Consider the following 23,208-nt stretch of genomic DNA (forward strand, 5'->3'; position numbering starts at 1 on the left):
AAAAGCAAATGATGAAAGATGGATTAAAAAGCAATAATTTACTGACACTACTTCAAAGAAGCAAAAAGGATGTTTAAAACTCCTCAGGAAGGAAAATAATTGATATGGGCTCTAAAAACTTACACAATTGGTTTAACAATAGAAAACAAATAAGAAAACTATTATCTCTAAATATCAACATTTTAAAGATGATTATACAGTGAAAAACTCAAAATAATAATTACATCAATAGAGATCTACTGTAAGGCACCATGATTTGAAGACACATTTGGGAAAAATCACAACAAATGTTTGCTTAAAACCTGACAATGACTATCATCTCAGGGTGCCAGGGATTAAAGGCACTTAAGAATGACCCATTTAGACAGAGACAGTGTGTTTGTGAGTACAATTAGCTCCTTATCCCAGTAAGACAGGAATGTCATGGTCTCCTGGTCAGTCTCCCTGCCTCAAGTCATCCTGTAAGTAGCTTCCAGAATGATCTTTAAGAAATCCTGATCACGCGGCTCTCCATTTCCTGTTGAAAAAGATACACTCACTGTGATACATACATACATTTATGATTTGGCCCTGCTTTTCCACTCTGCCCCATTTTGCCAACTCTGCCTCCCTCACTCAGCACTTTAGCTACCTTTAATTAAGTACTTGTAGTTAACCAAACGTTCATTTTTCTATCAAGCTTCAGGCCTTTGTGCATACTCTTCCTTCTACGTGGAATGTTCTCCCTTGTTAGTCTGGCAAATAGCTACTCTTTTGAGCTTAAAACTAGTGACCTTCTCTGAGACCATCCCAGGCAGGGGCTTTCACGGACCCTTTAAATATGCACTAGTATTCCCAGTGCCTCGCCTGGCTCGCAGGAGACAGCTGGCACTCAACAAATGAAAGTGTCAAAGCCAAAATAAGTGGAATATACTTTTCTACTTAAACTGTAGTTTCAGTCTTCATCCTGAATCTTTTCCCAGGGCTCATGACAAACAACACTGATGAGAACAGGAAGGGAGAGGACAACAGAAGAGACGGTCATCACTAACTGGGAAAGGTACCCTGGAAATAGATGCCACACACACTGGGCACCAGCCTTGTCCAATGAGTAGCCTCTCCTTGACTGGCTCCAGCACTCACTGCATCACCCCTGGCAGTAGGCCTCAGCAGCTTAGGAGGAAGGGTCCTAAGCTACCTGGGCATTACCACTGTGCTAGGTTCCAGCACAGTTAAATGGAGGCACCAACTGGCAAACCACAGGGGACATCAACTTCACGCCAAATGATAAAACAAAGCTTCAAGATCACTTTAGGCTCAGGCTTAGCTTCAAATAAAGTGATGCATGGACCAGTTTAAAAGAATGTCAGTGGTGTAGCAGCTGACAGACTCAGTTTTTTAAAGCTTGCATTAGTGAGAACCTCTCCAAGAACAAGAGATTATTTATTTGGGGGTAAGTTATCTATGTAATTTAAATATTGTACTCTGCCAACAAATTCCAGTACACATGGGAAACTATTTTTAAATTGTGAATGCAGCCAACTTAAAAGATAGGAACACAGCCTATGGTTTCTTTTTAAATAGAGATAATTACATTTTTAGGAAGTACAACAAATGCACAAACAAATGTTCAAAGCTGTCACTCTTACTTTTTAAAAAATATCCAGATAATCTAAAAATGTGCAATTCTTTAATCTTTGGTTCAAATAATTAACTTTGTATTATGTGGCATAATGTCTGGCCCACAGAATTATTTGTTATGCCTCAATAATTATTAGTTGAGTAAATGAATGAATGGTAATATATTCTTCAGAAAAATTTTTTTTTAAAAGCTGCCATTTATGATGACATTACTCCATAATTACAACATCAAGTGGAGTAGGAAATGGCAACCCACCCCAGTATTCTTGCCTGGAAAATTCCATGAACGGAGGAGCCTGGTGGGCTACAGTCCATGAAGTCATAAAGAGTTGGACACAACTGAGCTACTGAGCAGGCATGCACGCACAACAAGGCTGGCGATGTAATGACATTCCTTTAAGTATAACTAACCTTTAAAATTTCACACTGATGGTCAATACATTGCCAAAGGAATTTCTGGGCATAGAAGCCTTTTAAGTGTTTTCTTTCAGTGTTTGATAGGTGCAGCCTTAAGGAGATGTTCTACGTAAGTCAGATGAGGAATGTGAACAGTTTCATATGGAAAGGAAATGGAGGTATGAAAGTGAAAGTTGCTTAGTCATGTCCAACTCTTTTCGACCCCATGGACTATACAGTCCTTGGAATTCTCCAGACCAGAGTACTGGAGTGGGTAGTCTTTCCCTTCTCCAGGGGATATTCCCAACCCAGGGATCAAACCCAGGTCTCCTGCAATGCAGGCGGATTCTTTACCAGCTGAGCCACAAGGGAAGCCCAAGAATACAGGAGTGGGTAGCCTATCCCTTCTCCAGCAGATCTTCCTGACCCAGGAATTGAACCAGGGTCTCCAGCATTGCAGGTGGATTCTTTACCAACTAAGCTATCAGAGAAGCCCCAAACTGAGGTATGGCTTACATAATTCCTTAACTGGGAAACCCCTGATCGAGTCTCATTTTAGAAAAAAGAGTTAGCTGATAAATGGAACATATAAAATAGGACTTGAAATTTTCCTATATGCAGTTTCCTCAGGAGAGCTCAGTTTCTGTAAACTGAATCTTACAAAATCAAATGCTAAGTCATTTTGGACACATTCATTCAAACGTGTTCTTAGCACCTTCTATGTGTTTTAGATAACATGTTAGGTTGTAGGCATAAAGAAGGAGGAACAGGCCAAAACTCTGTCCAGTAAAGGGAGACTGGAAAGATCTCTCCAAAAAAGTAATGTCTAGAGTACTTAGTTACAGAGTGAAGGAGAGCTAAAGTCACCAACTAATTTCCAGCAGAGTAGAAGTCATTACAAGCTCCTGATTTTAGTGGGCTGATAAAGAAGCCAAGTGTGCCACATAAAAATATAGTGATAATTCTTCTAGACACTTTGAGATAGACATAAGAAACATGGTGGAAATGTTGAAGGTCTGATTAAAAAAAACTTTCTATCACTTCTTCAGGAAATCATTTTGAATGGCAGATACCCTGCTAAATTCAGCTTGGGGTATTAAGGTATTATAGGTCAGGGTGTTTGGTGATTTCACGTCACCGTCGCCCAGAGGAAAACCATCACTTTGCAAGGGGCAACCTTCCTAAGGACCTGTCGAGTGCACAAAAGCCAATCATGATTTTTGTGCCTGCAGAACACAATACAAATCCACCAAATAACAAATTCTTTAAATCAGTGCTGTCCAGTCAAACTTCCTGTGATGATAAACACGTTCTGTATCCACATGCTGAATACAGTAATTACTAGCCACATGTGGCTATTGAGCACTGGAAATGTTGTTAGTGACACTGAGGAACTGACTTTTTATCTATATTTTAATGAATTTAATTTTAAATAGCCATCTGTGGCTAGGGGCTACCATACTGTACAGTAAAGCTCTAAAATCTAATAATTAACCCAGTTATAAACAAAATAAAGTTTGCTTTATTTATGTTACGGAGAAAAAAAGGCAGCTGAATTAACCCTGGAGAAGGATCTCTGAGATAAAAAAAACAAATGAATGGTTTGCATAAGTCAGTAGCGTTTTGTGGGAATGGCTGAAGCACAACAGTTCTTGTTGTACCACCGTGGAGAAAGGAAGCTGTCCCAAGGGTGGAGGTCTAGGGGGAGATTCTGAAGTAAGGTAATCAGGGCCTGGGCTTCCCAGGTGACTCAGTGCTAAAGAATCTGCCTGCCAATGCAGGAGACATGGGTTCAATCCCTGGGTCAGGAAGATACCCTGGAGAAGGAAATGGCAACCCACTCTAGTAGTCTTGCCTGGGAAATCCCATGGACAGAGGAGCGTGGTGGGCCACAGTCCATGGGGTCACAAAAGAGCTGGACATGACTTAGTGACTAAACATCAACAACAACAATCAAGGCCTATTCCAGTCCAGTTGTTTTTTGTTGCTGTTGTTGTTTTTTGATTTATTAGTTTTCCGAACTATCTAAGAAATGTGAGAAGTACAGAACAAGTTCAAACCATGTCCCTTTTGTTTTTTTTAAGCTTTTTGAGTATAGCAAAGGGGCTCACCCATATATATACATGTATCCATTCTCCACCAAACTCCCCTCCCATCCAGGCTGCCAAATAACACTGAGTAGAGTCCATGTGTTATACAGTAGGTCCTTGTTCGTTATCCACTCTAAGTACAGCATGTGTACATGTCCATTCCAGACTCCCAAATGACCATTTCCCCCATTCATGCCCACCCTCTGGCAACCCTAAGCTCATTCTCTAAGTCTGTTTCTGTTTTGTAAATAAGTTCATTTGTACCATTTCTTTTCAGATTCCACATATAAGGGATGTGTTGCGATATTTTCCCTTCTCTTCTGCCATGGCCCTCTGTTTTGCCACAACGAGCAGACCTGGGGCACCAGGCCTGCCACAGTCCATCGCTGTTATCTGTCATATCTCCTCTGGCCCCCGCTGGCCACCTCGGGGGTCCTGTCTCCTCACTACGTTTCACTCTATCCGTCATCAGTTGCACAAGCAGCTCACAGCTTTTTGGACTTACATTTTGTTGCTCCATTTAGTCAACATTTCTAATAAACATTTAAGATTATTTCTACTTTATTCTACATTTTCTGGCTAGCACATCAAACACACTGACAAATGAAAGCAGCAGTATATTTTGGGGTAGAAATAAGGGAACTTGACAATTATTAAGCTCTTCTATGAACCAAGCACTTCTTTTGCCATCAGCCCTACAAAGCAGATGCTACTAATTCTCTCATGTCAGATGAGGAAATTGAAGCTCAAGAATGGTAAATAACTGACCCACAGTCATGCAGGCAGGCAGTGATACAGCTGTCATAAGAACCCAAACTTGTCTGATTCCCCCAAACCTATGTTTTTTCCTACTAAGAAAAAAAAAAAAAATAAAGCATAACACTGCTTCCTAAGCCTACTTTTAACAATGCAGTTTTCAGAAATAAATTCCATAACGAAACATTACAGTAATCCTTAACTTCCCTCTGTCAGTTTCTTACATCAGATCATATGTTCTCTGATTCATTTTTTTTTTTAAAGAAGAAGACTAAGAAAAAATGAAAAAACAAGAAAGAAAGAATGTGTTTGTGGAGTGATTCTAGAATCTTTAAAAGGATGTGAAGTTATTACATTAAGAGGTTTTGTTTCCTTTTGGTCTTAAAACACATAACTTTTTTTTTTTTTTTTTTTTTAAGCTACCAAGGCATCAAATCCTAAGAAATTACTCCAAGGGATAGTTTAAAACTTCATGCAAATGATTTATTGAAAATATTAAAAAAGGTACGTTCCAGATGCCACCTAAAATACTGTTCCATTAGGAAAACTAGCAATACCAACACAACAACAACAAAAACCCTACCAGTTTGTAGAACTGATGGAGCCAACTCTATCTATTACTCAGTTATTATTGTACTTACATAGTAAAGCCATGTACCATATCCTATGGAGTCAAGCATTGCCACTTAAGGAAGGCTAGGCAACATTTTATAAGCATCACATGCTTTTAAAAGTAAAGCAACAGGTAGAAAGAAAGTTATTTTTCTGATGGGGCATCTGTAACTTAGTATTTTTGTACTCTAATCAAATCTTTTACAAAAAATGTCTTAAAGTTTGTCTCTCAAAGTGGATGACTTAAAAATGGAAACACTTGCAGCCTTTCAGTATCTTTCAAGAATTTAGTGTTTATACTCATTTTAGTCTAGTAATATAGACAAACTGGGTTCCAATCTTGATTCAGTCCTTACTGGTTCTGTGACTTTGGGTAATGTACTCTGATGTACTTTCTTCATCTGAAAAATGGAGATAATAATTCCCAAGGTTGTTGTGAGGATTAAATGAGTTAATATATGTAAGGCACTTGGCATATTCATGAAAGTAATGCTCTATTTTTCTAAAAATCTATATAACTGAGAAGATAATAAGATAAAATAGTTAACTTTAACTGATGCAGGCTAATGGATATTTTTAAAGAAAAGATTCCATAAGATAACACACAATTAGTAAAAGTTTGCATATATCTACTGAGGACATCATGAAAGAAATTTTGGTGCAGTAAGAATGTCTGAAATGTAATTTCTGATATATACGCTGAGAGTATATAGTAAATAAAAAATAAAATTCTCATTTTTTAATGTTTCATAAAATGTAAAAGAATGGGAAAAGTTCAATAAGCTCTGTGACTATAAAATCTATTCCCACTAGAAGATGGTATCCAAGATGGTTGCTTGGGTAAACTGCAAGGGTGTACTCTCCCCTAACCACAAATCACAGAATACTTTGGGAACTTAGAATGGAAGTCTTCTCCTTATGGAATGTGTTTTCAGCTGCATGTGGGTTGTTATGATTTGAGTTTCCCAAAAGGACACAGTAAAGCATTTCTCCTAGTTTTATCTAACCTTTTGGTCTTCTTGCTGCTGCTGCTGCTGCTGCTAAGTCGCTTCAGTCGTGTCCGACTCTGTGCGACCCCATAGACGGCAGCCCACCAGGCTCCGCCATCCCTGGGATTCTCCAGGCAAGAACACTGGAGTGGGTTGCCATTTCCTTCTCCAATTAAGATGCCCTTATTTCCAAGTACACTAGCTGATCTTAGAATGATTTTTCCTTACAAGAACCTGCTAGAGAAAAAAGACAAAGAAAGGAGGTGAGAAACTAGACAGAAGAATTGGCCAGTAGTCCATAAGAATCTTACTAGTGCCATGCATGTGGCAGTCGAGCTCATGCTACTCATCTCTCCTGACTTCATGGGAGAAGAGGACTAAGAAATCCTTGTCCAGCCCCAAGCTTTGCTTTTCAGAAGGAAGGAAACTCTGTGACACTCAAGGAAGGGAGAAAGTGTGATCAGAAGTCACTGGGCACTCAAGAAAGAAGAGTGAAGATGATTTCAAAGTGGAAGAATCTTTGCATTAACAGGTACATTAGAGATAATTTAGTTCAACCCTGTTTGTAGTGCAGGATTCTCCTTCACTGCATCTCTGAAAGATGATCCCTCAGGCTCTGCCTAAACACCTCCAATAATTGGGATCTTACCTCTTTGAGTCCACTAGCACCAAGTAAGAAATCTGGGATATATTATAGATTCTTTATATCATTCACATCCAGGTAACTACCAAGGTATTTTACCTCTCAAATATCTCTTAAATCTGTCCACTGTTCCCCTTCTCATTATCTTAGTTGAGGTCTTTCTTTCTCATCCTTTTCTGTGGTCCTGCAATAGTACCCAACTACCAGATTTTCTGCTACCAAATAATTCACCTCTAATCCATCCTCACATGGCAGACTGCAGTGGATGTTCTAAAACACAAATCTAGTCATGTCATTCCTCTGTTTAAAACCTTTTAATAATTCAATACCACAAACAGCCAAAACCCAAAAAACCTAGGTTTTAGCCTGAAATGCATGACCTTGTCTAACTCTCCAGTGCACACTTCAGCTATGCTAAATGGCTGTGATGTCCACATGTTCCAAGCTGTTTCACATCTCCTTGCTTTTTGCTCATGTTGTTGCCTCTGGTTGGAACACTCTTCTTTGCCTCTGTCAATGAGCTCAATAAGGAATATCTCCAGGAAGGCATCTTTTGACACCCTCCTCAATGTAATACAAAAAATATTCTGTGTGTATTCTCTATCACTGCACTTATCCTATTATACTGAAGTCATTAACTTATCTCTTTCCCGCCAGGTGAGTCTCTCATGGCAGGGACCATGTTAAACTCTTAGTGCATGACACAGAACTCATAGTAATGTGTTTAATACATGCCTAGTACATATTAAATACATGACTTTTTCAGATGTAAGTTAAAATTTATAACTCCAATTTCCAACTTTCACACCATGAAACAATAAAAATCATCTCGTTAGGGAAATAATGGCATTTGGCTAGTACATAAAAAGGCAAAGTTTAAATACTACTTATATGACATTTGCACTTACCTAAATTGCTGTATGTTGCACTACAGGGATTCAGGTCCATAGGATCTGAAATGTCTTCTTTTTCCTCTTCTCTTTCCAGTTCAGGTAGGTGCAATGCTGGTGTGACTGAAGTGCAGCCCCCGCCATCTTGCTTCACAGCAACAGTTCTTGGATCCCGAGGAGAAAAATCCTCTGTCACTTCGTGGGTCACGTGACTGAAACAGATCAGACCATCACCACACTGGCTTCAAAGGTCTCTACTAAGATTTAGACTTATGGAAGGCACATACTTGCCATAAATGTAAATAACTGGCCCTATAGTCACAGCAATGGGTTATAAGCCCCAACATACTTGTCTGAAGATAAGGCAGTCTTTTACGCAGGCTGATATGTCTATCTATCCTGATTCATACTAACTGAGAATTCAGCTTGGTGGGGGAGGTATAGTAGGCTCAGAGGGAAGTTTGACAATAACAGGTAAGGAAGGGAACTTCTTGTACATAGGAGGTTAGCAATAATGGGGATAGAGGGAAATGAATGCTTAACTAGTTGAAGACAAATATACTCAAGTATTTAAGAAAGTATTTAACATATTTACTATGTTTACCATACTATAGTACAGTCATCCCTTGGTATGTATCTTCAGGGGACGGGTTCTAGGACTCTCCACAGGAAATCAAAACCCACAGATGCTCAAGTCCTTTATATAACATGGCTGCAGTATTTGTATTATATACAAATACACCATTCCATATATGTTAAATCACCCCACAATTACTTCTAATACCCAATACAATGTAAATGTGATGCAAATAGCTGTAAAGACAATGCAAATGCCATGTAAATAGTTACCAGTGCATGGCAAAATCAATTTTTGATTTTTGGAAATTTCTGAAATTTTTTCCCTGTAATATTTTCAAACCTGTAGTTGGTTGAATCCACGAATATGGAACACACAAATTAATAGGGTGGACTGTGCTATAATACTATAACAAATATGAAATACTTTATAGTATTTATTTTATTCCACACTAAAGTATTTGTGAAACTATTTAGTAAAGGATCAGGAATAAAGCTGAGATTTAAATAAGGAAGTTAAGCAATTATATTCTGTAAACTGAGGCCAGGAAGCCTTTTTGCCAGGAGGACACTGATGCATCAACCTTTGCCTGTATGCATGCAGCAGGCAAGGCAAATGGAAAAGAAAGGTCTGTTCTCTAGCTCTTGTCTACTAACATGAATCTGAAGCGTGCCACTGGCCACATACCAGAGGATGGTCATCTATAATGCTTTTTGTTTCTCCAATCTTGTTTCTCTGCTGCTTGCTCATTCGCTTATAGCTAGCTCTTCTAGTCTTCCCCACATCCTAGCCTATCCGAACTGTCAACTCTGTTGCTATAAAGTACAAGGGGATGGAATGGTTATTAAATGCTGGTGGAGAAAACTGTCCTAGTTAGAAAATCTCATTGGGCTGGTCAATGGAACAAATTCAAAATCAGGCACATTTAATAGTTTCTGGTTCTACTAAAAGTATTCTTAGACTGTCACATACTCCCCAGCTTTTCTTCCTGTTTTTTCTTTTTAATGGGCAAAGAGAAAGAAAGAAAGGACATATCTTATACTCTGTTACATGTTATTTCTGGAATTTCAAATGGCAGTGAGTCATGGTGACATTTACAAGTTTCTTTAAAAGAGGTACTTGGTTTGATCATGTGTCATTAGAACATACATCACCTATGGACTTGAAGGAGTAGAGATGAAGGAAGAGCACTTTCTTGTCAATCTTTCATTATGGAAATTATGCATATACAGGAAAATAAGCCTTTAAGTCTACCGGATAAAGTGTGTGTGGTCACTCAGTCATGTCTGACTCTTTGCAACCTCATGGACTGCAGCTTGCCAGGCTCCTCTGTTCAGTGATCTTCCTGGCAAGAATTCTGGAGTGGGTTGCCATTTCCTTTTCCAGGGAAGTCTGCTGGATATACAACTTCAAAAGTACTCTTCCAAAGCTGGCAGACATAGAGGTCTCTCTATCCTGCGAGTAAGCAATGAGTGGGAGGTACCATTATGGGATATGGTTCCTGGAGATGGGGTGAGGTGGGAAGACTTTGGTTCACTAACAGCTAACAGGAGGGTGCATGTAAAGAGGAGCTAAATGGTAAAGCATGCTGCCTCTTATTAACCTACTGGGCTGCCATAGGTTATCAACCCAAAACAAAGCCAGTATGGAGCATACTATGGAGAGTCATAAAATCAAGATGGCAAGGGGGCTCTATTTCCATACATTAGTGAAGAAAAGCAAAGTGACACTTCTGAGTCACTCTCAGATGTCACTTGGTGGTGGTGGTTTAGTTGCTAAGTCGTGTCCGACTCTTGTGACCCCATGGACTGTATAGCCTGTCAGGCTCCTCTATCCATGGGATTCTCCAGGAAAGAAAACTGGAGTGGGTTGCCATTTCCTTCTCCAGATGTCACTTAGTATCAAGATTGTAGGTCACTGAGTAGTTATCAACACACTTCAGGAGAGGGAAAATGATCTCTGGGCAACAGTTAATATAAGCCATTTTTAACTTCAAAGCGATAAAATGATTAAAATATATCATCCCCCTTTGACAGGAAAAACATTAAACCTCCAGACACTCTCTTCTTACTCTAGAGTCAACTTGAGAGCTTTCTAGAAAGGTGTTTTTAGGTTCCTAATCTCTGCAGCCTTGCTCTTGCCTTTTTTCTTTCTTTCCCCAATCTCTCATTTCCATTTGTCAAGAATGACTGGTGAAGCCCAGTTAAAAAGCCACGACTCCACCTTTGCTTGTCTATTTTCCTCCCGGGGAATGGGCTATTTCTATTAAGCCTATTGTAAAAACTACAAGAGTTACTGTTATTAAACCATGAGGAATTCCCTGGGTCTGTTTCCATATACATGAAACATGGCTCTGTACTCAAAAAGGGTTCTCAAAACACAATACAGATGCTAAAAAGCAAGAAATATTAAAGACTCACCCACTGTACTCACTCATACAACTCCCCATTAAAGGAAATTCTACAGGGCCTTCTTCAGTCTGTTAATCATGTTCTGAAGCTCTGATGAACCATAGCTCCCACTGAGTTCTGGAGGACTACAAGTTGGGCAAGATATAAGAGGCTCGAATTCTGCACCTTAATATAATCCATTGCACTTTGACCTTTACCTTAGGGGTTTGGTCTGGGAAATGAGCCAAATTACCTTCAGGAAGCTAAGCAAAGTGAACGCTAGTTTTATTAACTCTTTGAGAACTTGAGCAGCACAACCTATATTCTACACAAAGGTCAGTTTTCACAAGCACATTTTAAATAAGTGCACTGGTATATTAAATCACCAATTAAATCAACTGTCAACTATAAAGAATTGTGCAAGGAGCTGGTGAAAGTTAAATCACATAGATTTAGAAATGGATGTTAAGACATTTAATCTACGTCTACAGTGAGAACAGTGTCTAAGAGGAAGAATTTTAAAAATGCATCTATGATACGTCATGTCTTGATGCTTGACAAAAACGGTAAAAGAGAGAAAAAAAGGGAAAGGGAGAGTTTTGAGAGTTCAAGCTTAGATGTGATAACATGCTGTGACTAAAAAATGAAAAAGAATCAAGAACAGCATTAGAGGAGGTGATTCAGTCACTATGTGTGCGCACGTGTGCTAAGTCACGTCATTTGTGTTTGACTCTTTACGACTCTATGGACTGTAGCCCGCCAGGCTCCTCTATCCATGGGATTTTCCAGGCAAGAATCCTGAAGTCAGTCACTATGTATAAATGGACAAATTGTTCAGCAAGAAAAAAGGAAGTAAAATTTTATACTTAATTTATCTTAGGCACATTAATGTTATAAGGGAATATAATTTTTGACCATTGATTTTTTAAAATGTTTCAAATTTAGATATAAAATCAGGAAACCCTTGAAAATAGTAATATGATGCTTTTCGAATACAGGTTTTTTTCTCCCAACAAAGTGGTTCACCACTGACATTTCACTGGGAAATGTTCAATGTAATGGAGAAAATACCAGAACAGGAATCGGAGAACCCAGGTTCTGTTTCCCTATTACTTTGATCTTCTGTGTAAACCAGATGCTAACATCAGGAGGGAGATAAAGAAAAAAATGAAAATTTCCCCCATTTCATCCATGAGATAGACGGTAAAAAAATTCTTTAAAATGATATCATAAGAAATCTACTAGGATTTCTAATAGAGTATATCTTAGTATGTCTTGAAAGTAGCAAATAATGATGAAGGTAACTAGATTTTTTTCAGGATGAGTACAAGTTGATATTCATTATTATAAAACAGAAATATTACCTGATCAATGGCCCACAGAAAGGAAGTTAAGGCTTTTCTATTCCTGCTATTTAAATTCCTGTTGAAAATCCCTAGTTCTCTAATGCAATAGAGGGTGTCTGCAATAACTGTGGTGTTGACATCTATACCCTTGATCACCAGGCTGGGTCAAACCCTGACTCTGCCTGCTCTTTTACTGGACCCTCAGCATTTGTTTCACTTTCAGGATGGAAGATAACACACATTTCCTTGTACCTCAAACTCTGACCAACTTTTCAATAATGACTAGTTTTCAATTGAGATTTGGTAATGTCTGGATATAGTCACTTTGTTTATTTAACTTATATGCAGAATACATCATGTGAAATGCTGGGCTGGATGACTCACAAGCTGGAATCAAGATTGCCAGCAGAAATATAAGCAATTTCAGATACGCAGATGATACCACTCTCATGGCAGAAAGTAAAGAGGAACTAAAGAGTCTCTTGATGAGGGTGAAAGATGAGAGTGAAAAAACTGGCTTAAAACTCAACATGCTGACTAAGATCATGGCATCCAGTCCCAATATTTCATTGCAAATAGATGGGGAAAAAGTAGAAGCAGTGACAGATTTTATTTTCTTGGGCTCCAAAATTACTACAGCCATGAAATTAAAAGATGCTTGCTCCTTGGAAGAAAAGCTATGACAAGCCTAGATAGTGTATTAAAAAGCAGAGACATCACTTTGCCGACAAAGATCCATCTAGTCAAAGCTATGGTTTTTCCAGTAGTCATGTATGGATGTGAGAGTTGGACTGTGAAGAAGGCTGAGCGCCGAAGAATTGATGCTTTTGAACTGTGGTGTTGGAGAAGACTCTTGAGAGACCCCTGGACTGCAAGGAGATCCAACCAGTCCATTCTGAAGGAGATCAGCCCTGGGATTTCTTTGGAAGGACTGATGTTAAAGCTGAAACTCCAGTACACATGAGGTGTCATGTGAAGAGTTGACTCATTGGAAAAGACTCTGATGCTGGGAGGGATTGGGGGCAGGAGGAGAAGGGGATGACAGAGGATGAGATGGCTGGATAGCATCACTGACTCAATGGACATGAATTTGAGCAAACTCTGGGAGATAGTGAAGGACAGGGAAGCCTGGTGTGCTGCAGTCCATGGGGTTGTAGAGTCTGACAGGACTGAGCTCCTGAACAGCAATAACAATGTCTGACCTGACACTTAAAAAAATCATGTTGCAATCTCCACAAAGACACATCTCACTTTCTCAAAGTGGAGGATGAACTTAAAGTGTTCAAAGGAAATGGTAACATTGTTACAGATTTGTCTGTAATACAAATGAATCCCTTGGTAAGGGATTCATCAGTCTGCAATATTCATACATAATTCAAAGCTGCAGAAGCAATCTCCTGCGGGAAGCTCACTTGGCTTACCCAGGTGGTAGGATTAATCACTACACCATCAGATGAAATAATCCTTTTTTTTTTCCCCCGGCAAGTTTGTTCAAGACAGATTTTTGTAGAAATTCTGTTAATGTCTGAATATACTTTTTAAAAAGGCAAATCAAATGGCACATTAGAACAGATTAAAGGCCTTTATATATCCAAGTATTTCCAAAATTTCGGTTCAACTTTATCTTCAAATTCAACCACCTTCATTCAGCTTCAGAAGGGACAGTAAATGAAATCAGATTTCTGTAGAGACCTTCTGCCTTTTGGGGCAAATGGTATCCTCGATTCCCATTTGCCAGCTCTCTTCAGTAGCTGTATCTGTCTTTAGTTGCCCAAGACAGCCAATAAGGAAATGTGTGATTTTTACAACCTCTTTATACCCCTAAAAATCAGATCAAAGCACATCAGAAACAGCATTTTGTAGTTTTACTACTGGTTTCCAAAGCTGCTTATTTCTGGAGTTGCTGGGGATGATGGACCTTTGCAGAAATGGGAAGTGAATCGACACGAGGAGGAAAGTTTAAAGTTATTGAATCCCATACTCTTTATCTATTGAAAGAGGTGGGGGGGACTCCATTTCTTCGTCTTTCTACCTCTAGGACCCCCCACCAATATGACATTTCTCAATCTTATCTTAGTTTTCAGGTCACCAACTTGATTTTGCTACACTTCCCAATTACTGGCATTCTTAGGTAGAAAAGTGTTGTATCCATTGATCACTATCTTAGTGTCTCCAATTTTCTACTAAGCCTTCTGTAGTCTTTAACTGAAAAACTTCAAACTTCTTATCTTGAACTGAGATTAACCTTTAACTGAGATCTGATGAATTCTTGCTAATATGTCCAACCTAGTCTGGTCAGACGAAGGTAACTCCTGGTGTGAATAAAGTGGCTAGGTCTTGGGATGGGGAAGACTGGCAGCCATGTGCAAGGTCTTAAATAGACTCTAATTTCCAGACACTGCACAGTTTCACCTTTTTTTTCCTTTAACAAATGTGAATAGCAAATTAAAAGTGTCTTCAAGGCACCAGACTGTAAGACAGCAAAGTAGATAAGAACATAGGCCACAGTACATCACTGTCACCTTCATAATAGTAAGAAAAATTACAGTTTTAAATTCCTATGAAATACAAAGTCAGAATGGCACCTGTACAAATTAACAGAAGAGAGAAATTAATCTCAGAAGAGCATAATAAAATAGGGCTGCCTTTCTCAACAACAGAGGTGTGGTAGGAGCTTTGCAGCATCACCATTTGGCCTTAGCTCACTTCTAAAGAAGGGGGTTGGATATTGATGTTTGTTTCCTGGGGAGGCAAAGTGTTAGAAGAAAATATCCACAGGCCCCTCAACAGGACTAACCTAAGGAGGATATGTAACAGTCATCTTTGGGTCCTGGACTTTTCCCACATGCTCAGAAGCACTGCAGAAGCAAGTCACTGTACGTTTTCCCAATTTCCTCTTATCTCCCTCAACTGCCCATTTGCCCTTTGAGTCGGAGGAGTGAGATGATTATGTACCCTACACTCTCCAGAACACAGCTGGCTCACTAGCAGGATGGATGTCGGGAGGGAAAGGGAACCAGCACTTCTCGGGCCCTACTCCAATGCTACACAGCACAAGCTGCACACTTTTCAGTTTAACTCACAGGAACACCTCAAGAGGTAAAAGTGATTATTTCTCACTTTACACATGGGGAAACTGAGATTGAAAAAAGTGAAATGAACTGTCTTGGGATAGGGCAGAGAGTTGGACATGACTTAGCGACTTAACACCACCACCAAAATGGTTATGTGTGCACTCAGGTGACAGAGTCAGGATCTGAATTCAATACTATGCAACTCTAACGTGTTCTTGCTACCATACTGGTACTAGTAGGTAAGCCTGGTGCACTGTGAAGATTCAACAATAAATGCTTGATTATGAAGAGATAAAAGGGTTTTGAAGAGAAAGAAGCTATCATTGAAATGTGGGGTGTTAATGATTACAGCTGCGTTCTTTTGAAACATTCTAAACAAAGTTATTATTTACATGGCAAAAAGATTTTTTTTAATGGGAGCTGTTCTAGTGTGTGAAAGACTGTGTTTATAGATATTTGGCTTCCTAATATTAACCCCTACCACTAATGTCTACACCTGCTGACTGCTAGATACTGTGGGCTTAAAATATGTATCTCCTAAAGTAATCCTTTGAGTAAGAGTTGTTATTCTCAAAACAGCGAATGATAAGAGCAGCCAAAACTTACACAGTACTTACTATGTCCCTATCTAAGCCACGTTTCTCAAAGTGGCACTGCTGATATTCTGTCCAAATAGTTCTTTGTAGTGGAGGGCTGTCCTATGCATAGTAGGGTCACACTAACATCTCTTACCCTCTCTCTATCCCGTAGGTATTGGAGTCACTCTCTGCTTCCCCAGTTGTGACAACCAAATAGTCTCCACATATTGCCAAATGTACTCCAGGGATATAAAAATCCCTTCCCTTGCCCTCCTTTCTAACACTTAACATCAATCCTTTTAAGTCATACAGGTGATTATTTCTGTTTTACAAATGAAGAAATATTAAGCCAAGAGTGATTTAGTTATCTGCCTCAGATAACACAGCTAGCACCTGGTGGAGCTGAGGTTCAAACCTGACACTTCATCTCTAGTCTGTGCTCTAAACAAATTCTGCCTCTCAGTTTACAAATGAGGAAACTAAGAAGCAGAGCTCAAGTAACTTGTCCCAGATCCAAATGACAGAGCTAATAAGTGGTGAAAAATGGAAGTGAAAATCGCTCAGTCGTGTCTGACTTTTGACCCCATGGACTGTAGCCTGCCAGGCTCCTCTGTCCATGGGGATTCTCCAGGCAAGAACACTGGGTTACCCTTTCCTTCTCCAGGGGATCTTTGCGACCCAGGGATGGAACCCACATCTCCAGTGGGTTCTTTACCACTGAGCCACCAGGGAATTAGTGGTGAAAGCAGGATTCAAATCCAGGTCTGAGTAACTTCAAAGCCTATGTTCTAACATACTATGCCGATTGTTATTAACATGCCTAAGAACTGGTTGTTAAAGATGTAGATTTTCGGCCTCCCACGAGTTGGACTGTGAAGAAGGCTGAGCGCCGAAGAATTGATGCTTTTGAACTGTGGTGTTGGAGAAGACTCTTGAGAGTCCCTTGGACTGCAAGGAGATCCAACCAGTCCATTCTGAAGGAGATCAGCCCTGGGATTTCTTTGGAGGGAATGATGCTGAAGCTGAAACTCCAATACTTCGGCCACCTCATGCGAAGAGTTGACTCATTGGAAAAGACTCTGATGCTGGGAGGGAATGGGGGCAGGAGGAGAAGGGGACGACAGAGGATGAGATGGCTGGATGGCATCACTGACTCAATGGACGTGAGTCTGAGTGAACTCCGGGAGTTGGTGATGGACAGGGAGGCCTGGCATGCTGCAGTTCATGGGGTTGCAAAGAGTCGGACATGACTGAGCGACTGAACTGAACTGAACTGAACCACAAGGGACCAATTTTACAGCTCTGGGGTTTGACCCAGAAATCTGCATTTATACAAACACCCCACATGATTCTGAGCAGTTGGTCCTAGGGCCACAATTTGAGAAGCTGTTTTTCACTGCCTCCCTCTCTGCAGAGAGGATCAGGAAATTAAGTATAAATGGAGTGAAATGTAAGAAGTGAGGAGGAAAATTTTTAGTAAAGGAGCATCATTGCTCAGAAGTGATATGGCTGAACAGGGGAAATAAAATAATTTAAGTAGTCACAGGTGAGAGATTCATAACAGGCTATTAAAAAAGGGAGGGAGTGCTTTGGGACCAATCCTTACCTTTTGAGGTTTATTCTTAGAGTACAATTATACAAATTTGCAACATGTTAGGAAATGAGGATATGGTCTAGTATGACATTTCTGATTTTTATTAGAAGGCCTGGTTGGCTGAAGACCACTCTGAAAACAGGAAATGGCATCTGTGACACCAGCAGTAAGTCAAGTCTCCCAACATGCAGCACTATCTCAGTTCTTCACATTAACAGAGGTAAAAACAAAAACAGAAACAGAGGTCAGAGGTGAACACAAAAGCCAGGCCCCTTTGGCTGAAAAAGCTGCTCCCAGACAGACCACAGCGCCTGTACTTTCTATTCACCCTGCAGGGCACTCTTCTTAAAATCTCTCTTTCATTCTGCTATTCCTCTGTTCTACATCAGCCATAGGTCCTGTGGTCAGGTGTTGCGGTCAGGTCCAGACCACCTGTAGGACTTCAAAGCCCTTCACTATGAGGTTGCAACATATGTTTTCATCTTTATTTCAAACTTTCTGAGACCCAATCCTTCAACTTCAGACAATGTATTGACATCGTACATTGGACACACCATATTCTTTATCTCTGTGTACCTGCTTTCCCCTCTTAGAGCTGCCTGCCTTCTTCTTTCCATCTATTCCAAACTCAGCCAGTCATTGAGACTATTCAAATCTCAATTACCCATGATGTCTTATTGTCCATGAGGACCCTTCCTTCCATGAACACCCATGGCAGATGTTATAAACTGCTTGTATCTCCTCCAAATTCATATGTGAAAACCCTAAACCTTGGTGTGGCTGCAGTTTGAGATGAGAGCCTCTAAGGAAATAATTAATATTAAATGAGGTCATAAGGATAGGGTACCCTAACCCTGTTAGAGAGGCTTTGTGTCCTTTTAAGAAGAGGCACCAGAGAGTTTGGTTTCTCTCTCTGTACCTATTAAGGAGGAAAGGGAGGACACAGTGAGAAAGTAGTCATCAAGTCAGAAAGAGAGCCCTCACCAGAAACCAAATCAGCTAGAACCTTAATCTTGGACTCCTGGCCTCCAGAACTGTGAGAAAATAAATCTTTGCTGTTTAAGTTAACTGTCTGTGGGGTGTTGTTATGGAGCCCAAGCTAAGGCAGCAAGGACTGAGGATCCCAGAAAGCACTCAGTAAATGGGTGTTAAATAAACCCAATCAGCTGAGGTCTGGGCAGCAAGGCACCAGAGAATGGCACCAGGATCTGTATCCACACGGCTCCCAGAAAAATTTCTGCCAGTATCACTATGGAGGACAGGACTGGGACAGGTTCCATCGAGGAGCATCCAAAGGGAGGGGGTTCCTCTCCACAGTTTGGAAGGCAGAGGAACAGGGTATCTTCCCTGGTGAAGAATGGAGCTTCTCCATGCACCAGCAGCACAAAAAGGCCAGTGGCTGATTCCTGATGCTGTTTCACTCCATGGTAACTAGGAGTTGCTCTGGGGAGCTGATCAGCGTGCTCCACTATCATCACTTTGCCTTTTTTCAGGCAAGTCCTTCATCCTGCTACTAACAAATCACCATTATAAAGGCACCATATGAGGATAAACTGCTTGTCCTGGAATTAAACCTTTAAATATCACCTGATGACTGTAATCAATACTCGACTGCAGTTATATTAAGTAATCACTGACTGAAAACTGGCCTAGAGGTCTGAATAAAGGCCGAGAAATTAGAAACTCAGATTTAATTTCAGCTCTGCCACCAGTGCTAGTCTGTCCCTGTCTCCCATTATTCATCTATAAAATGGGTGTAGTGACATTTACAGGAGTGTATATTAACTGGGAAATTCACATGAAGAGCTCTGAAGAGAGTGAACAACTGTGCCAATGTTCAGTACTCCAAGACTCCTTGAAGTCAGTGCATCAGTACACCTCACTGTGGCCCTCAGTGGTCACAGCATGCCTTCCTGCACTCAGGCTGACTTTATAAAGGACATGATAGACTCCAACAGACTCAATAATCACCCAAAGAGTGCACAAAAGGTACTCAGAGGCCAAAAATCTCTGAAGTCAGTCTGGCTCTGCCACCTTCTTGCAGAGTGGTCCTGGGACTATCAATGAGCCTCTCTGTTTTCAGTTTCCAATAACATAGGAAGAGTGCACTGTCAGAGATACTGGGACAACTGAGATAACATGAATGAAAATTGAGAATTATATAATAAGATACTGGTATTTGACTTCAGATTCATTAGGCGAACAAGGAAACAAAGCTGACCTGACAAACAGGGGAATTCTCAGTTTGAGTCTTCACTTTGGACAACATTCATTATGAGACTCAAAACAAGTCAATTTAATTCTCTGGATTTTTAATCACCTCCCCAAAGGGAAAGGAACATAAAGCTCTCTGAAGACCACCCCACAACCATCTTGTATCATTCTTTGATTACAATAAAATGAGATATTCATCCATTTTCTCTAAAAGAGGATTATTGAAAAATTCAATAGTAAGGACTTTATGAACTCATTTAAACTTCAGGAACAATAGGTCAGCAAATGCAGATGTGATTTTTATAAATGCTGATAGTTCAGAAGTTTCTTTGGAGCAAAGAACATGATCAGGAGAACAAGCAATTACTTTCAGCTTCTGTCTCCAGTTTTTTTCTTTATGAGAAATAGGAACTTGGTCTTCAAGGCCAGTTTGGTCCTAAGCAGGAAAAGATGACTTTGACAAGTTCTCTTAGCAAAGAGAAGAGATAATGGAAATTAAGACATAACTGGAACACACCTGAAACTAATACAATGTAAATCAACTATTCTTCAATTTAAAAAAGTGTTTTAAATTTTTTTTAAAAAAAGATTGCCCATATCAAAAGAGAGAGAGAGATAACTGGAGCATAAACATAAAAAAAAAAAAAAAAAAAAATCAAGCTTCTAGCTGAACTTTCCAGAGAAGGACATCACATTGTATCATAATCTAGGAAGTATTTGAACTTCTCTGTCCATACTCCATGTGCATACACATATGTATATTAAGAGACTCAGACCCTGGTTACTTTAGTGAGCAGCAAACATGTCTAGCATTTGGCCAGAATGGCCAACAGGCCACCAGCATGCCTGATGACTACAGACAAATCAGATATTATAGTTTAGTCCAGGGGTCAGAAAAGTTTGCTATGAAGGGTCAAATAGTAAATAGTTTAGACTTTACAGTCCATGTGTGCCTTTTGCAACTATTCAACCCTGCTTTTGGAGAAGGAAATGGCAACCCACTCTAGTATTCTTGCCTAGAAAATTCCATGGACAAAGGAGCCTGGCGAGCTACACAGTGCATGGGGTTGCAAAGAGTCGGATATGACTGAGCAGCTAACACACACACACACACACACACACACACACACACACACACACCCCTGCTATTATGGTACGAAAGCAGCTGTAGATATGTAAAAAAATGAGTGTGGCTGTTTTTCAATCAAAGTTCATTTATAGAAACAGAAGGTTGGCTGTGGCCCACAGTTCATAGTTTGCCAATTCCTGATCTATACCCCTGAACCTTGGAGTGGATTAGAGGGGCTCTAAGGATTGACTCCTGCATTATTGAGGAATATAGCTGAATTCTAAGGACTCTAAGAAGGTCAAAAAGGTCTTGGAAGGGTATAAGAAGGTGTATATAGATGACTAGCATTTCTAGGAGAGCAAAGGTGTGCCAAACCTAATCTGCTTTTCCAAAATGGAAGCTGCTGCAGTTTGGATAGAATCCCAGCAATACGAGGCAGAGCTGGATTCCTGAACTGGTTCTGGGACTCCCAGAGAAACTGGACTTATATGGTATCCAAGAGTACATGATAGGGGTGTTTGCTAATTAGGAACATGATGTTCAGGGCTGGTGGAGCTAGAAAGGTTAATCAAAGTGTAATAGGGAAGAGTCAATTCTGACTCTTTTATGCTGGGTTTGCAGCCCTGGGATTTCTTTGGAAGGAATGATGCTAAAGCTGAAACTCCAGTACTTTGGCCACCTCATGTGAAGAGTTGACTCATTGGAAAAGACTCTGATGCTGGGAGGGATTGGGGGCAGGAGGAGAAGGGGACGACAGAGGATGAGATGGCTGGATGGCATCACTGACTCGATGGACGTGAGTCTGAGTGAACTCCGGGAGTTGGTGATGGACAGGGAGGCCTGGTGTGCTGTGATTCATGGGGTCGCAAAGAGTCGGACACGAACTGAACTGAACTGAACTCTGAACTGAACTGAAGTGAACTGATGCTGGATTTGTTTCTTTGACTTTAACCCTTTTTTTTTTTCTTTTTTACCACTTTTGTTATTATAATCATACATAATGGCCTGCTTCAGTGAACCCTGTTCCCTCTGTCTGACCCTTAAACTAAAGTGTCTTTTTTAGCTTACAGGGAGATCATTTGACCCTGGCTACCTGTAAATGACTGCAAGAAACTAACACATCCTCCTGCCTAAGGTTTGCCATCCTAGGAGATATCTGCAAGAATCAAATGGTCTTTTTGTTTCCTTATCTCCCTCCATCTTTGATCAATAAAAGAACCTGGAATCCAGACCCTGACAAGATGGTTATTTTGAGGCTTTAGTCTTCCATCTTCTCGGTCAGCCAACTTTCCAAATAAAGCTGTATTCCTTGCTTCAGCACCTCGTTTCTTGGATTCAATGGCCCCGCGTGCAACAAGCAGAGCAAGCTTGAGCTCAGTAACAAAAGTTCAAGAGGCCATTTCAGGGGGCAAATGATATCCTTAACTTCAGTTGAGAGTGTTATAGTTATTTTAGGCAAGTTACAGTTATTTTCTCAGTCGTTGATTGGTTTTCTAATTGATTGGAAAGGAAAATTTTAAGCTAATTTTTGTTTCTTTCATGGGCTGAGCAGCACAGTATGGACTCTTAGCAGCACAGAATCTTAGTTCCCCAACCAGGGACTGAACCTGTACTCTGTGCAGTAGGGGACTTTTCAGGTGGCACAGTGGTAAAGAATCTGCCAAGTAGGAGACGCAGGTTTGATCCCTGGGTCAGGAAGATCCCCTGGAGAAGGGAATGGCTACCCACTCCAGTATTCCTGCTTGGGAAATTCCATGGACAGAGGAGCTCAGTGGGCTACAGTCCATGGGGTCGCAGAGTTGGATGTGACTTAGCAACTGAACAACAGCAACAAACAACCCCTGCAGTGGAAGCACAGAGTCTTAACAACGGAACCACCAGGAAAGTCCCTTGAGCTAAATTTTTAAAAACATGTATGTGACTGGCAGTAGATACTGTCTACCAATCATGGGAATAAATAACAATTTCAGTCAATAATCAAGAACTTATCACCAGTGTATGGAAAAGACTACTAAAAGGGGATTCCTAGGGAGGAAGTAAATTGAATCCAGAAAGGAAGAATGAAATAAAGATGGAAAAGTTTTTTAAAGTGATAAACACGTGAATAAATCTAAAATAAAAAAAGATGATGTGATGCAATTGGGCGTGACTGAGGGTGGGGGAAGTTTTTTATGACTGAGTAGCCAGTGAAGAATTTTCTGAAGGACTGACATTTAAATTGAGAGCTGAATGACAAGGAACCAGCCATGCCAAGATCTGAAAGAAGCATACCACACAGAGTGAACAGCTGATAAAAAGGGAATTAGGCTTGGCATGTTTGAAGAACAGAAAGAAAACTGCTATTGGGAGAAGTTCATGAGCAATGTGGTG

At 40.2% G+C, this 23,208-nt stretch overlaps 1 protein-coding gene across 6 annotated transcripts in view; it reads right to left on the bottom strand.

Annotated features, from left to right (window-relative positions):
- PEAK1 (pseudopodium enriched atypical kinase 1) overlaps window positions 1-23,208 on the bottom strand; it is a 317,398-nt gene that overhangs the window by 38,244 nt on the left and 255,946 nt on the right. For all 6 annotated transcript variants that reach the window (XM_070358573.1, XM_070358568.1, XM_070358572.1 and 3 more), the window contains one exon: window positions 8,015-8,208. In XM_070358573.1, coding sequence (XP_070214674.1) covers window positions 8,015-8,208 — 194 coding nt within the window. The remainder of the gene's footprint in view (window positions 1-8,014; window positions 8,209-23,208) is intronic.

Source organism: Bos mutus, chromosome 21 (genome assembly GCF_027580195.1).
Source record: "Bos mutus isolate GX-2022 chromosome 21, NWIPB_WYAK_1.1, whole genome shotgun sequence".
Classification (NCBI taxonomy): domain Eukaryota; kingdom Metazoa; phylum Chordata; class Mammalia; order Artiodactyla; family Bovidae; genus Bos; species Bos mutus.